Genomic DNA, 17,682 nt, shown 5'->3' on the forward strand with positions numbered 1-17,682 from the left:
TATTTTTTCATCTTACAGTTTTCAAATTTTGTTCACATAACTTTCATCACTTCCTAGAGAAATATCAAAAGTTTTGTGCTAAAACTTAATATGTTATCTTCTACTTCCTCTCCTATAAGGCCAGGGGTATAGTACTCAAGGTGCACTACTCAGGCACCTTAAATTGGAGCAAAGTCCTGATACTTTAAAAACTAAAACCATGTACATAAAAAGTTATTCAGTTTACACCTTTAACTGTCTTTCAACAAAATTCTCAGTGATGAAGAACACTCCAGCTGTTTATGGTCCTCCACAGAACCACTGGTAAAGCTCTCTCAGACTGGCCAAGACACACTTTGTCACTTTCCCTCAGTAACTGGCATTAGGCACCATATGATTGTTCCAGCTCAAAAGCAATGTCAAATCATTAAAATGATGAAATGTTTCCTGCCATGTGTCATGTGGTTATTAAGGCAGACAAATACAGTTTTGAAATACTTAATAATTCTAAGAACTTATGATTGAAAGCAATGTAGAATATATTACGTCAACCACACTACATTTGCTATACACAGTGCTACTCAGGCCTTTTGTCCAATACCAAAATATGTCTTCCAGTTATACCATATGTTTAAAACACATTTATTAAAAGGTTTATTATTTATATAATATATAACAAAAGATTCCTTTTTATAGGTATTGGTATTAGCAGAACAGAACATGTACAAAGTACTATTAAGATTAATGTTGTTTATACTTTATCGCAGTAAGAATTATAGTAAATTAATAAGATACACAACTTTATCTTTGTGATTTTCATACAGTACACTCATTCATTTTTTTCCTTGCTGCTTAATTTAAAGGAAGGTGGAGCTACACATTTCCTCTTGCACTAGAAGTTCAATTTCATACTATGTAAATAGTCTCCAACAATCAGTGCTTCACACATTGTCTTTATGTACAACTGAATCACAAAAATGAAAATTAGATTTAAAACCCTAATTATCTGGCAGATTCTCATTGTCAAGTATTAAATAATCATATAATAATGCTATACTTTTCTTCACGCACTTCTTATCTGAACATTCAGATGAATTACACTCCAAGGCAACAAGACATTATAGTCTACTATAATGACCCCATACCTGCTGGAAGTGCAAATGTCACAAACTCTGTGACAAAATAGCAAGAAAAGTCTCCTTTCTTCTGTTTAAGTACAGTAGCCATGTGATGCCTTATATCTGCTGCAATGTCTCTGCTCACATCAGAAGGTACACGCTTTGCCATGGGCTGTGAAACTCCCGAATTGGAAAGAATAAGAGCTAAAATATCATCTCTCTACAGATCAAAAGAAAAAATATAACAAATGATGAAGACATATCTAAACGAGATAGGTATCAGGGTTAAGAAAATTTACAGAAACAATAATTTTTATTATAATTCAAGAAGAGATATTATACACTCATCTGAGAAAAATGAGTCAGGAAAAACAAAATATTTATAAAGAAGTACATACTATCCATTAAAGTCTATCAGAGACAAATACTTGTCAGTAATTCTTTATATACAAGTATATACTAGTACATATACAGAAGTAAAAACACTAGCAAATACAGATGTAAAAAGAGCTGCGACTAAGTAATCATATACATGTATTTGCTAAACAATATTACAGACAAAATGTTTAGCAAAATATTATAACCCTAATTTTTTAAGCCAAAACAAAACACATTAAATCAAACAAAATATGCTGCATTTTTTAAAAAAAGATCCTAGGGTACAAGCTACAACGTGGGATTATATAAAATGTATCCTAGGTCTTGGAGGTAACTGCAGAAGTAGGATCAATTTTGTGGCAGGGATACATCATCTGTCAGTCTTAACCTCCAATTCACTAGTCTCACATAAGAAATAAGACACAATTAGATCAGAAATTATGAGAGCGAGATGTGGGTGCTCCAACCCATAACATCCCACATCTATATCGCCTTTCACTGTTTGCAGACAGTTGTGGGAAGGTGACTGCTCTCCCACATTAAAATAAGAACAAGAGAAAAATAAACATAAAAAGATAAAAATAAAAAATAAGGAAATAAGGTACTACCATTTGAGGGTAAGTAAGATTAAACTTACCTTTTGAAGTTAGCATTCCTTCCCCCAGTATGGTAGAGGCACTAATTAACATGACATTGAACCATATCAGTATACTAAGTTTACTGTAACTGTCATGGTTTTTATTTGGCTCAAGGTATATATCTGCATAAAGTAGTGCCAAGTTCTTAGATGACTTTATTTTTAACTAAAAATAATTATTAGTAATTTACACACATACATATATATGTATGTGTGTGTTTTAAAGAAATTTTCTGGGATTTTATTTCACATTGTTCTACAGAAAAAAATAAACCACACATACGGGCACTTATTAATTCATCACAACAAAGTGACTTTAGCTATAATTACAGAGTTTAAACTTTAAAGAAAAATGCTCCTTCATTTCCTTCATCTGTTCTGTGTAACTCATTATGCTATACAGTCCATAACATCCAGATGTTCAATGATGTTTGTTTTATCATCCTTCATCTATTCTAGATAGCTCGTTATGTTGTAGAGTCTACGACAGCCAGATGTTCAAGTGATGTTTACTTTCTTGTCCTTTATCTATCCTGGGTAACTCATTATGTTGGAGAGTCTATGACAGCCAGATGTTCAAGTGAGGTTTGTTTTCTCACCTCCATCTATCCCAGGTAACTCATTATGTTGTTGAGTCTATGAAAGCCAAATGTTCAAGTGAGGTTTGCTTTACTGTCCTTCATATGTTCTGTGTAACTCATTATGCTGTACAGTCCATAACAGCCAGATGTTCAATTAAGTTTGGTTTATCATCCTTCATCTATTCTAGATACTTCATTATGTTGTAAGAGTCTATGACAGTCAGACGTTCAAGTGAGGTTTGTCAGTACTACTACTATAATTTGTTTCCTTAAACAAAACTGATTTTTTATGTCTTTTAAAGAATGTTTTTATTATCTTTATGTCTTTCTAATATTGTGTTTTTATTTCCATTACCGGCATACTTTAGGTGTTATGTAGTTACAAATATTCATGCATTATTTTCAATACTTTGTTATTCATTTTTTAAGTTCTAGACATTTTCAGTTAGTAGCCTCTTTCATCTGTAAGCTTTCTAAAGTCAATGCCACTAAAACAATGGCTCTAATAGTTATTTATTTTTTATACCACTCATATTGAAAACTAAGGCCTTTTTCTTCTGTTTTAACTCTTTCCACCATTATCAACCCTTTCTTCACAAAGTTTGGCAATCTTTTAGTAAATATTGCAAGTCTTTTGAACACAGACCTTTTTAACTTTGTCTGTATAGACATCCTTTACTGAGCATTTCACAAGTTTTTAGTTACTTACATTCACAATTTAATTAAACTAGATTTTGTTTATGTTAAATCAATTAATATAACATAAAATTGTAGCTAATATTAAATATTTTAATAGTGTATAAGTTTTATGTTCTTAATTTTATGGGGCAATATGTTTAAAAAATCTTGAATTTCCCCTAATGTGAGAATTGTGACATTATTTCTTCTGTAATGTATTCATCACCCTTCCAATACGTACAAAATTTAATTATATTACTCACTATAAAATCATCATCAATCAGACATAACATGATTTTTATAGCCTCAATATTGGTTGATTACACAACCATCATATAGAAATTCAAATCCCTCTTGCCACATCCACCCGCCACATCCTTTTTTTCAGGATTTTTTAATAGTTCTCTTTTAGGTTTAATTATGTATAAATTTATAACTAGTAAAAAGCTAAGGTTTTTATCTATTAAACATATTGTATGATGTAGTTTTCTGAACAGAAAATTGTCAGTTTCTTTTTTAGTACAAGCTTTGTTCCCACAGAAAACATACTAAATAGCTTGAATGAATTTGTGATGGCTTTAGTTGCACAGTTAAAAAGTTGGAACACGTTTGATAGTTTTGGCATATTGTCTACTTTTTGCATGTCATTATTCTATTTTCTTTCAGGCATTATTTAATTAAATACAAATTATTTAGTGCACTATTACCTATAGTATAAAAAGTACACATAAAAATGCTCAACAGCTGAATATACACTAAAAAATGTGTTATATAAAAGCTCTGTACAGCAAAAACCTATTTCTATGTGAGACTGAAGCAAAAAATATTGAACATTCAACAGCTGAATATACACAAGAGTATACGTAACCTATAGCTTAAGACAAGTACAGTATATGTAGATAAGCATCTCCTCAGTACCTGATATTGAATGGCCAAATGGGCAAGACTATGTCCAACATCAAATGTCAAAGGTCTGGCTAGTAGTGTTACTTCAGTTGCGGTCAGTTTGCGTGTGGTATCTCCTCCTATTGCAAGGTAATGAATGATAGGATTTGGATTACCTTCCAGAACACCAACACAAGCATTCAACCATGCTTTGTCCATTTCTCTGGCATTACATCGTAACTGTCGTAACCTCCACCCTTCCAAGTAGTTGTTTGATGCTGGAGTGCAACTACTAATACTTGCTAGTGATGCAGAATTCTACAAAAATAATTATATTAACAAATTAACAAAACATTATTAACTATGTAGAGAAAGATATCAGTACACAATAAACCGTAATTCATCAACTCAATTTTACACTAATAATCTATTGAAAGAAACATTTGTAAAGCACTTACTTCATGTTAAATTATACCTATCATTAGGAAGAGAATCATTAAATGCTAAACTTGTATTTATTTTTTAGGATCAACATTACTGAGTGACACAAATGAGCATGATGAGTTTATAAACAAATGGTAGCAGAACACACTAAACTAAAAATATCTAGTGTGCCAGTTCAAGGTTAATGTTTCATTGTTCTTATATGTACCTGTTTTTAGTTAAAATGTACCAGAAACTAACAGGTATTGTATGAAGAACAGGTTGTGGGAACAAAGAAAAGCATTTCAGCCATTGTTTCAGGAATTTCTAAACCGTGTTACTGGGAAATGACAGTTTATATATTATATACATTGACCTTCCAGTCATGCCTGACTAACATTACATAATTTGCACTTTCATGGTGCATGTACACTCACATTACCACACCCAGTGATATACAACTGATGATCAATCTTCACAAAGTGACCTTGTCTTGGCCATAATTTTTTTTTTTTTATATATGTGTATATACGTGTGTGTGTATATATACAGTATAATTTTTTTTAGGTTATATATATATATACACACACACATACATACATACAGTAGAATAACCAAAAAAATAACAATACTGATACCATAGAATTTCACTATAATTTATTGAGCTTAATACTTAAGATGCATTTAGATTTTAAAAAATAGAAAACTTCAAGCAGATTAAAGACACAACCTATCTCCTTAAAACCTTGGTTCAAAAGAATTAGAGAGCCTTTTAACAGATTAAAATGGCTGAGTAAACCACCAAGGAAACATTCTAAGCAGTCAATTGATTATTCACACATCATATAGTAAGTATGTACAAGAGACCATTTCCAAAAATGGATGTGTTTTTCTTATAGCAAAGCCACACTGGGTTATCTGCTGTGTCCACTGAGGGGAACTGAATCCTTGATTTTTGTGTTGTAAATCCGTAGACTTACTGCTGTACCAGCAGGGGACATCCCAAAAATAGAAAGAGGTGAATTTTGGTATCTTATGGTGCAAAGCAACTAGGCTATCTGCAACAAACATCCAGTAAAATTATTAAAATTCCTAAAAAGGAATCAAGGTAAAACAAGATAAAGTTTTATTTTTGAATTAAAACTCAAACAGCATGAAATCCAATTTTTATATCATGTGGACAGCAGTAAGAAAGAAATTACAGTAATACTAGTTTTAAAGGACATAACTCGCCAGGATGACTATCAGGTAAGTACAAACACCAGTGTTAGTCATCTGAAGTTGCCTTTTCCCAGTAATGGGTTTGAGTTTTGTGATGTTCCAGTCATGTTCAGAAAGTAAAGTAATAAAAGTTGTAAAAAGCTCTCTGTAGTATAATTGTAATTATTATAATTACCCACGACGACTAATGGGTAAGTTCAAACATCAGCATTACTCACCTGAAGTTGGCCTTTCCAGTCATGGTTTTGAGTTATTTGACACCATAGCCATTTTGTAAAGTCATATCGAACTAGCTGTACTTAAAAATATAATCATAAAAAAATTCTAATGCATGAATTAAAAACTTAAATCATGTTGAAAAGGTCAATGGCCTTTAAAAAACTAAAAAACATTTGTAAAGCAGACAGTGTCACCATCGCCAATGACACTGTACAACGTTATGGGTAAACCTTGTGACAAAACATCTAAAATGGTGCCGTTGTTGAGAGTTGTGATGATGGCAAGACATTAAAATGTGACTTATCGTGACCCGAGTGTCACACTGACAACACATTGGTGCATCAGTCCAAAATAAAAGAAAACGATGAATTAAAAAAACTGTGACCAATGTGTATTCTAGTGAGGACAACTTCCTCTTTCTGATTCTTATGGAAACAAGACACCCAAAGTCCAAAAGAGGATTTTATTTTGAAAATCTTGTTTTCACATTGCTCACTCCAAATCAACTGGCATGGACCCAAGCCCTGAATACAGGACCATAGTCCATGTAAGGAACAGGCACACCAGTGACAGTGCCAGAGGAGACAGACTTAGCTGTGGTGTCGATGAGCTCGTTTCCATGAATACCAACATGGCCTGGTATCCAGAAGAACTGGATATAAGTAGATGTTAAAGAAAAATGGGCCAGTCAGTTTTGAATATCAGTAAGAATAGGGTGAGAACTGAGGTGAAACAGTTCTAGGGCTAACAGCTAAGTGAGTCGGTATAAATAGTACAGTTTGTGTACTGCATAGCTTCTATGTGATCCAAGGCAAGAGAAATAGCATACAATTTGGCAGTGAACACACAAACTGTAGAGGGGATTCTGTGTGCAACAACCAAATCATGGCAAACAATGGCAGACCCCATAGAGTCATGTGGTTTTCAACCATCTGTATAAATAGGAATGGAAGGAAGGTTCAAAAGATATTCGACAAATAGAAGGCAACACTTCCAATCAGGGGTATCTGTCTTCTTCAGATGACTCAAAGAAAGGTAACAATTGGGGATAGTAATTAGCCATGGTGGGATGAGCTGAACTGTGAATACTGCTATTTCATCCAAAGACAGACCCAATTCATCCAACTGCACCTAAAAATGAAGGCTAAAACGAAAAGTGGCAGACTGTCTGTTATGAAAAAGTGTGGCCCACTGGGGAAGGAAAGCACAACTCCATGTAGGATGCTGTGGTAAAGATCGAAGTTTTGAATCATACATTAAAGACAGGTGCAAACGACAAAGGTGTAGTGGGTGTTCATGGGACTCCGTGTACAAACTCTGGACTGGAGAAGTGCGGAAAGCCTCTGTGCACAGCCGAAGTCCTTGATGGTGAACAGGATCCAACATTTTCAAAGCTGAAGTCCTGGCAGAGCCATAGACCTATAGTTTAGTTTGGATAGAATAAGGCTATGATAGATTTTTAGCATAGAACATTGATCTGCCCCCATGAGGTGGAAGAGAGGACATGAAGGATGTTCAGTGCCCTTGTACACTTAACATGTAGCTGCCTGATGTGTGGAATAAAGGTCAGCTTATGGTCAAATATAAGCTCCAAGAACTTTCCTTCAGGGACCACAGGAAGCACAGCTTCACCAATATGGAGTTCAGGATCAGGATGAATACCCTGTTGACAGCAAAAGTTCATGCAAACAGTTTTGAAGGGAAAAAGGTTGGAGCTATTTGCTGAGGTCTGGATCAGTAAATGACTGAGGACAGTCTGTAGATGCCGCTCAATACACCTCATATTTGACGACAGACATAAGATGTGGAAGTCATTGACAAAGAGACTGTTTGCAATTGTAGCTGTAGTTGTCCACTGTTGCCATTAATCTTTATTATGAAAAGTGCAACACTCAAGACACAGCCCTGAGGGGCTCCAAGTTCCTGTGAGAAAGGATGGGAAAGTGTCAAACCCATACGGACCTAGAATTGCTGATTCACTGAAAAATATTTAATAAAAACCAGTAAGTTGCCACACAACCCATACGAGTGGAGGTCTTGCAAGATACCATACCTCCACATTGTATCATAAGCTTTCTCAAGGTAAAAAAAAATACAGAAACAATATGTTCTCATTTGAGAAAGGTTTCCCTGATTGATGTTTCAAGTCAAATCAGGTGGTCCATGGTAGAGAGCTGTCTTTGGAACACACACTGAGTGAGTGAGAGGAGGTTTGTTTGAACAAGATGAGCATTAACAATCCTTTCCAAGATCTTACAGAGACAGCAATAAAGTTAAAGCAATTGAACAGTATTTCAAAGGAATCTTGAGCTCCTTCCCAGGTTTAGGAAATGCATGTGTACTAGACAAGTGCCTAATGAAAAGTGATGATAAGGTGAAATTGAAGAGAGTAATGTGTGTCACAAGGGAGTCATGCTTCTACTGGTGAGGGGGTTGTCACGATAAGTTAAATGTGAAGACACAGTGAACTTCACTGATCATAGGGTAAGTGGAAGTTTTAAGGCCAGTACCATGGGAAAAATTTTTGCATATAGAAGGTAGTACTTAAGGAGTGAAGTTATTATGACAAAAAAGGTAAAGGACTGTATTGGAAATGTACCACATTTGCCCATGATCACAAAATGCCTACTTTCTTGCCCATTAAAAGATTTCTCAAACTTTTATGTTACTAATAACTTTATATCTGTATTTTTCTTTTTGATACACACTATCAGCTCTACTTCCTTACCTGTAGAAAGCCAGCTTCCGAGCTTCTATTCAAACCAATCTGTATTACGCCACTTGATGGGTTGCTTCTAACATTTGGAGTGATTCGTGGGAGTGCAACTGGTTCTTGGCTGGCAGAAGATGGAGGTGTACATTTTCTAGCTTCAAATTCTTCAGAACCATAAGTTGCGCAAGCTATCTCAGGTTTGGTATTACTCGTATGACATAGAACACACTGCAGAAATTAGTTTGTAATTAATAAAATCATAATATATTAACATCATATTTTTATATCCAGACACAAAAACTTACAGTTCATATTTTACACCCCTTTCAAAAGTAAAGTAAATATTAAGGAAATCTTTTAAGAAAAAGAAAGCTTAATACTGTGGTACCATTAACAAAATTTGCAAGTAATTCATATTGTATATATTCAAAACAATTCTCTGAAGTTTCAGCATTTTGAATGCATAATTTGTGTGTGTGTAGCTCTGTTTATATATCAAATTAAAGAACCGAATCAGACATTTTACCACCACGCAGGAGACCAACCATTAATAACAGGTTTAAACATGTAACCCTCATAAAAGAGTTGTTCAGTATGATAAAAAAAATCTTCAAAAAGTGTAGCCATCTTGATCAATCTATTACTCAAATAAAGGCAACTTTTCCTTTATTCAAAGTTGCTGTACACACACTGTTGCTTTTTTTGTTTAGATAAAGCTTGTTTCATTTTGTAATGTGCCTCATGTGAAATCTGTTTGTTTCTCAACACAATCTTAACTAGTTTTGTTATAACTCGGAATTACTTTGCAATATATCTTGCTAAACCTCCTGTCATACAGCAGACCTATCTGATTTACTCTTCAGGGAAATCAGATAGTTTAACTGAAAATACCACACCACTAGTTCAATTTCTTGGTCAAATTAATAACAATGTAAAGAAGTTAAGACTTTAAGACAAATCACCTTACAAAATTATGTTTTATTTTCTTGGAGATGTTTTGAGTAAATGATGTTTTTCAAGTCAGAAACAAGTCTGTCTGTCTGTTAATGGCAACTACATGAACATTTATATCAAGTCAACTTAATAACTACATACCCCAATAAATAAAAATACCTATAAATATTTTAAGCTTCAATTTGTTTCTAACATCAGTCTGCCATGTCCAGCAATGTTTTGTCAATTTTGATGAATAATATGTTGTGGAAAATAACAGGAATAATAATAAACATTATTTTTATCCAAAATGTTCATTCTGTCTTTTAATCTATATTTCCAAACTTTGCCCTAGTTAAGAATGGTGACATATTAATAAGGTGAGCTTTAAAAGTTTTATACTCACTTTTACAAATGAAAATGATTTGTTATACAGCTTGCACAAGTTTGTAAACATATTAAAGTCACACAATCCAGTACTATTTAAAGACAAACATCCAGATTTTAAGAATTTTAAATAATAATTAAAATGGCTAATATCTGAAAAATAATAGATAATTGAAATTAGTGTTTCTAATTATTCTTACTGTCCAAGTTGCTGAAAACTGCTATTATTATTTTGTTTAATTTATGGTTATAAGCTTAATCGATTAGCATCACAGTTCATCATAACAATCAACTAACTGTACTGTTATTACAAGAATTGTTTGGTTATTCCAACTATCCAAGTCTCACATGAAAATAATCAATTAGTTGAATGTAACTGGTTAATAAACCTCATGTTTAATTGATTGTTATATCCCACTAAGTTCCCAGTTTTATTTTAGAATAGATGCAGGCTAATGTTGTCTTGTACCACTATCACAGAGAATAGTAAATGGTAAACTGGCCAAATACCAGATAATATGAAAGATGTATATTCTTTTTCATCTGTTCCTTAATGGATAAATCAATGACATAAAATTGTGCTGTAATTTAGCAAAATATAAGAAACGATAAGTAAGGTATTTGTAAAGTATTGACAATCAGTGCTTCAGAATAATTACACAAAAATTCCTCCATGTTTAGCTGGGAGTATACTGATGTTATATTAAACAAAGAGTTGCAAGGATTTATAACAGTGCCTGACATTTGTTGGTAATAAACTGTGGCATTAAACTAAAACAAACTGAACTCTTCCATTCAATATAATGACAATTTCCTTAAGTCCTATCCACAAAGAATTACAGAGAAAAGATTTAATTCAATATCCTTAGCCCTTACAACCACTTCAAATACTAGTTGTTTGCTTAAAAACAATTTTGGTAAAAATAAACATGATCTCAATAAATATCCATTGTATCTATCTATCACTGTTTGTACGTTCAAATTTTATCTTCTATCTACTGGTATAACAGTGGTTGTTAGTTTTCACATGTAAAGTTACAAAATTATGAACTTCTATTATTTTTCAATTTGAGAAGATGAAATTTTGAGTTAACAGTCTGTGAGATCATAGAGCTTAGAACTAAAGTAAATAAACAGAACTTGAAAATTGCTTGTGCAAACATTTTGAACACTGATTATAAAGTTTATCTGCAAATTCAAACCTTTTAACATAAATATCATAAGCCATAACAAATGAATAAATGAGGAAAAAATATGAAAATACAGATTAAAAATAAATTCTGGAAAAGCAAAGTTTTATGAGAAATAAAACTGTAAACTTATGGCTGATTAATCTCTTTTCTTAACATTCCCTTTAGAACAGAGGTTCTCAGCATAAGCATGCTATGTTTCTAAGGGGTCACAGTGAATTCTGAATGGGCCACTGAAACTTGACTGCCCAAATAAAATATTTCAAGTTTAAAATTGAATTAAAGGTTCCCTTCTCCCTGTATCTCCCACAGCTTAGAAGTTACCAGACATAACTAGTATTTGAGTAACAATCAAAATGTTTGTCTGGTGTATATAAACGTTTTTGTCTGATTCTCAATAGCAACAAAAATATCATTGTGTGGTAATGCCACTCCAGCAACCAAGTATTCACAGTCATGGACAAATGCTACAGCATAATCCGTCAAATTCTACAGCTGATTCTCACTCCATATAGAATAAGAAAATAAACTGTAACTCATTCTGGACACTCCCTTTCAGACCCAAAATATTTTTAACAGCAGTTATTTTTTTACAACATCTGAATGTGAAAATAGTTCTTTCTTGCATCACAGAACACTATATCTCAACAAAAATCTGTCAAAGAACATAAAAAAATCAGAACAGTCATTCTCAAGACACTCTTCAGTACATGATATGAAAAAATTAATGGAACATTAATGTACAGTGTACATTATTCACAATTGTAGTCAATGAGTCCTAAAAGAAATTGGAAATTTAAGTGCAAAAAAATAATAATCATAAGATAAAAATAAAAAGTTTTAATTGTTCTAGTCTAAACTTAAATGTAGAAGATGTTACTGGTGCACTCATCATTTCAACAATATTAAAAAGTTTACATGCATTAGAGTCTGATTGTTTTGATACATTCTTGTTTCCTCTTTAATCCAAAGTAAGGTTTAAGAATGAGAAAAGTGTTACTGAACAGCAACAAACACAGTGCTGACTTCTCCAATTTTGTGTCAAGAGGGAGAGAATATTTGTGTTATGCAATAGATGAGTAGATCAATACAATCTGAAAGTCGGGGTGATTTTTGTGTAAGGAAGTGTAATTCATCCTTTTGGTAAGTACTACTTTAGTTTTTTCATTTAAAGTATTGTGCATTTTGTAAAAAAAACAAGGCCCTCAATTTGCGTGATGACATTTTGTCATACTAGCCCCAAGGTGAGTCCCCTGGTACCACTAATTTTGAATTATTTTCCCCAAAGATGTTAATTCTGGATTCATAAAATTCTTTGAGACTAACACTATTCTTAAACATGTCGGTCAGATTATGTGAGGAAAAATTAATGTATTTCAAAATATTTTAATGAAAACAACAAAATTACATGGAGAAAATCTGTGAAGAACAAAAACTATACATAGGCTCATAATTGCTTAGCTGCATCATACACATATTTTTGCTTGATGTTGCAAACATATGAAGCACTATGCAACGAAACCTTGTCATTATCCTTTTCTTGGGTGGAAAAAAAGCAAATATTTCTTCACACAGCTCTTGTGGATGTTCAATTTTATGTGCAACATTATCTTGTAAAATTTATTGAATGTCCCATGTTAGAGAATGGCACAAAGTTGAGGTATTTATGCAGGTACACAACCAGGGATCCACAAATGTTTTAGCAAATTTCCTCTGTGTCATTGATTTCATGGCTTTTTTTAGGAAATTGTTAACATACATTACATATGAATTCAAAATTCTTCATATCATGTTCTGCAAACAGATCATCAACTTACTTTAATAATGTCTTCCTCAGTTTTACCCACTTCTGCAATTCTCAGTTTAAAAGGAAAATAATAAAAAAACTCAAAAGTACTAAATATAATCAATACATGGTAAACAAAAATCCTCATTTATTTGAGAAACTCTTCATAGTATCACAGCATGGCAGATAAAAAAGTTACTTCTGAATACTGTCAACAATCAACAATGATAACAAATGAGAAATAGTGGAGAGGGTACTGCCACCATTCTGATGACACAGACATAATGTATTCTTTATAACATTAAATGAATAGAAAATACAGATTATAAGGAATTTTATCATATATCTTTCTTATTATAAGAGTGCAGCTTATATTTAGATGGAGTTGTGTTTTCAATAAGCATTTCAAGTTTTAACCATGGAGCTTACATTTGAGCACAGCTTATATTCAATACAATACAGTAAATAGGAATTCTGGTAAATGAAATTACAGACTTCTGCAACATGAACTTATCTCTGTACTCACAAAATTGTATGGAAATATACTTCTTAATTCATCTATATATTTATTATCCCCGTCATTACTATTTACATCTGTTTTTTTTTATATATATCAGATTACCATGGATATTCCATTGAGCATCTTGCCCACAGTTTTATTCTATCACCACAGGACAGTGGGATGCAAGTGTGTTTAATATGTACGACTACACTTTCATATGTAAGTTTTGGAAGCACTTACAGGCACCACACAAGGACAAGAAAGAAGAATCATTAGACTGCTTAAAATAATTGCATGATGATTTCCAAATGAGGAAAATGGTAAAATAAAGTTGAGCAAAAGAGCAGCTACAGTAGATAGAGGTTTATTTGCATCCTACAAAATTTTCAAATTAATAGCAAAAGCTGGCAAGCTACATAATATAGGTATATCTTTGATTTTGCCAGCAGTGTCTGTTGTAATTTCAACTGTCATAAATCAAAGTGCACATGAAATTACTCAGGTTATTCCTTTGAGCAACTCTTCAGTATCAAGATGTATCGATGAAATGGCAGATGATGTTGAAAAACAACTAGTCACACAATTACAATTTAAAACGTTTACTCTGCAAATTGATGAATCCTGTTTACAGGAGAATGAAACCCTACTGATTACATGTGTTAGGTTTTTGGATGATAATTAGCTCAGAGATGAAATGCTTTTTGCCTGAAAGCTTACAAAAGAAACCAAAGGTGAAACAATTTTGAAGAAGCAAAGAGTTATTTCAAAGCAAACAATATCCCTCTTGAAAATATAATAGCTTGTGTAACTGATGGTGCTGCTTCAATGATAGGTGGATATAGAGGATTTATTGTTCATTTAAAAAATGCTGTGCCTGAAGGTTTTTGCATACACTGCATGGTTCACTGACAACATTTGGCTTCAAAGAACTTGGGAGGACATTTACATGACTCTCTTGCCATTGTTGTCAACTTTATGATATATCATGCATTTCACTTGAAGATAATCTTTTCCAACAACTCTGTGTGGAAAATGATTGGTTGGTTTGGTGTTTTATGGTGCAAAACAACTAGGCTGTCTGCACCAAACATCCAGTAAAAAGTTAAAATTAAGGGTAAAATTATTAAAATTCATAAAAAAAATTAAGATAAAACAAAACAAAGTTTAATTTTTGAATTAAAAACATAAATAGCATTAAATCCAATTTTTATATCTAGTTTACAGTAGTAAGAGAGAAACTACAGTAATACAAGTTGTAAAGGGCTTTCTGTATCATAACTGTAATTACCATAACTCACCAGGATGACTAATGGGTAAGCTCAAAAATCAGTGTTAGTCACCTAAACTTGGCCTTTCCAGTCCTGGTTTCGAGTTATTTAACATTACGGCCATTTTCTAATTTCAAATTGAACTAGATGTACTTTGATTCTTAATAGGGAATCATATTAAAAAAGGTCTAATGTATAAATTAAAGAACTTAAATAGCATTAAAAAGATTAATGGCCTTTAAAAAACTAAAAACATTTCTAAGGTGGACAGTATTACCATCACCAATAACACTAACATTATGGATAAACATTGGGACAAAACATGTTTAAAATGGTGCCATTGCTGAGAGTTGTTATGATGGCAAGACAGTAAAACATGGCTTATTGTGACCTGAGTGTTACACAGACAACACACTGGTACCTCAGTCCCAGATAAAAGAAAACAATGACTTAAAAAACTGTGACCAATGCATAGTCTAGTTAGGAGAACTTCCTCTTTCTGATCCTTATGGAAGCAAGATGGCCAAAATCCAATATAGGGATTTAATTGGAAAAGCTTGTTTTCACATTGCTCACGCCAAGTCGATTACCAAGTGGCAAGGAGCTGAGCCTTGAATACAGGACCATAGTCCATGTATGGGACAGGTACAGTAGTGATAGTGCCACAGCAGACAAATTTAACTGTGGTGTTGGTGAGCCCATTTCCGTGAATACCAACATGGCCTAATTAAGCCTAATCAAATAATATATTTAACCTAATTATCAATTAACACAGAAGTAGAAGTACAGGTAAACCATAAATAAACACTTGTGAAGCCTAGTTGAACAATGCACAACAAAGAATATCACTAAGTACTAAAATGAAAACATGATAAAACAGTAAGAATGTACAACATCAGGATAAGTTTGTGTGGACCCCCGCTCAAGAGTTTCACACAAACCAAGTGAATAGCAAGAGGATAAAAGAAAACATAATAATGAAAATAAAATAGACATGATTGTATAAAATTAAGAAAGTGTGTAATAAAAATAATGTATGTATGTATGTGGAGTAACATATGAAAAAAAAACAATATAGATTAACTAATGATAGATATACTACTAAGATGAATTACAAGTAACCGTAAAATTAAACTAAGACTAATAGCTAATCTAAACTTGACTACGAGTGTTAATCAATCTAATACAAGTTATGTTATGGAACACAAATAATGACAGATTCTTTAATTTCATTAACAATAAAAGTATGTAAAATCCATAGCAGTATAATGTCTTATTTTAAAATCAGCAGACAGTACTGCAAACATGTGGGCTCCTGAACTCATACCCAAGGTCCAACGAAATTCACTTCACTGGACAATCAATCTCCCAATGAAGAAAAGCTGAAAAAAATCTTCCTGTGAAGTACCGTGACCTGAAGCCCACGTTAATGTACTAATGAAACATGTGACCTCCAAGGGAGTTATGTAAAATTCATGATGCAAAATGAATAACCAAACACATCTGTGTTAACAAAAACATTACAAGTTTTTGTAATGGAGAAATAAATTTCATAACAAGGTAAAAACACAAAATAATTTCACAATGGAATACCTCAACTAGTTACAAATATCACTATTGTATAATAAATAGTAAACTTTGTTTTATTACAATATTCAGCTTTTACAGTAAGTAAGATTAGTTACTATAACAGGTATGACATTTTAATTGCTGGTGTGATCATTATTAAGTATACAAGATTTTATAGTAAAGAAACCATTAAAAAAAAAAGAGATCAACTTACTGAGAGAAACTGATTCAAAGATATGAAAAAATATTAAAATAAAGCACTTGAAGAGAGCACTAACTAACACAAATACTGCCAAATGAGAAGTGATAGTTCAGTAAAATTGAAAAGAGGGAATCACATGCATTAAGAGAGAACATAGCAACCACTCTAATTTATGTGATAGTTCAGTAAAATTGAAAAGAGGGAATCACATGCATTAAGAGAGTACATAGCAACCACTCTAATTTATGTGATAGTTCAGTAAAATTGAAAAGAGGGAATCACATGCATTAAGAGAGTACATAGCAACCACTCTAATTTATGTGATAGTTCAGTAAAATTGAAAAGAGGGAATCACATGCATTAAGAGAGAACATAGCAACCACTCTAATTTATGTGATAGTTCAGTAAAATTGAAGAGGGAATCACATGCATTAAGAGAGTACATAGCAACCACTCTAATTTATGTGATAGTTCAGTAAAATTGAAAAGAGGGAATCACATGCATTAAGAGAGTACATAGCAACCACTCTAATTTATGTGATAGTTCAGTAAAATTGAAAAGAGGGAATCACATGCATTAAGAGTACATAGCAACCACTCTAATTTATGTGACAGTTCAGTAAAATTGAAAGAGGAATCACATGCATTAAGAGTACATAGCAACCACTCTAATTTATGTGACAGTTCAGTAAAATTGAAAGAGGGAATCACATGCATTAAGAGAGTACATAGCAACCACTCTAATTTATGTGATAGTTCAGTAAAATTGAAAGAGGGAATCACATGCATTAAGAGAGTACATAGCAACCACTCTAATTTATGTGATAGTTCAGTAAAATTGAAAGAGGGAATCACATGCATTAAGAGAGTACATAGCAACCACTCTAATTTATGTGACAGTTCAGTAAAATTGAAAAGAGGGAATCACATGCATTAAGAGAGTACATAGCAACCACTCTAATTTATGTGACAGTTCAGTAAAATTGAAAAGAGGGAATCACATGCATTAAGAG

The 17,682-nt window shown here is 32.7% G+C and overlaps 1 protein-coding gene across 4 annotated transcripts in view; it reads right to left on the reverse strand.

Annotated features, from left to right (window-relative positions):
* LOC143255471 (ubiquitin thioesterase zranb1-A-like) overlaps positions 1 to 17,682 on the reverse strand; it is a 57,582-nt gene that overhangs the window by 24,841 nt on the left and 15,059 nt on the right. For all 4 annotated transcript variants that reach the window (XR_013030672.1, XM_076511188.1, XM_076511186.1 and 1 more), the window contains exons 4-6: positions 8,848 to 9,060; positions 4,290 to 4,574; positions 1,125 to 1,317 (exon numbers count right to left, since the gene is read on the reverse strand). Coding sequence is in view for 3 of the 4 variants with exons in the window: in XM_076511188.1 (XP_076367303.1) it covers positions 1,125 to 1,317; positions 4,290 to 4,574; positions 8,848 to 9,060 (691 nt within the window). In the remaining variant the exon portion in view is untranslated. The remainder of the gene's footprint in view (positions 1 to 1,124; positions 1,318 to 4,289; positions 4,575 to 8,847; positions 9,061 to 17,682) is intronic.

Source organism: Tachypleus tridentatus, chromosome 7, assembly GCF_004210375.1.
Source record: "Tachypleus tridentatus isolate NWPU-2018 chromosome 7, ASM421037v1, whole genome shotgun sequence".
Classification (NCBI taxonomy): Eukaryota; Metazoa; Arthropoda; class Merostomata; order Xiphosura; family Limulidae; genus Tachypleus; species Tachypleus tridentatus.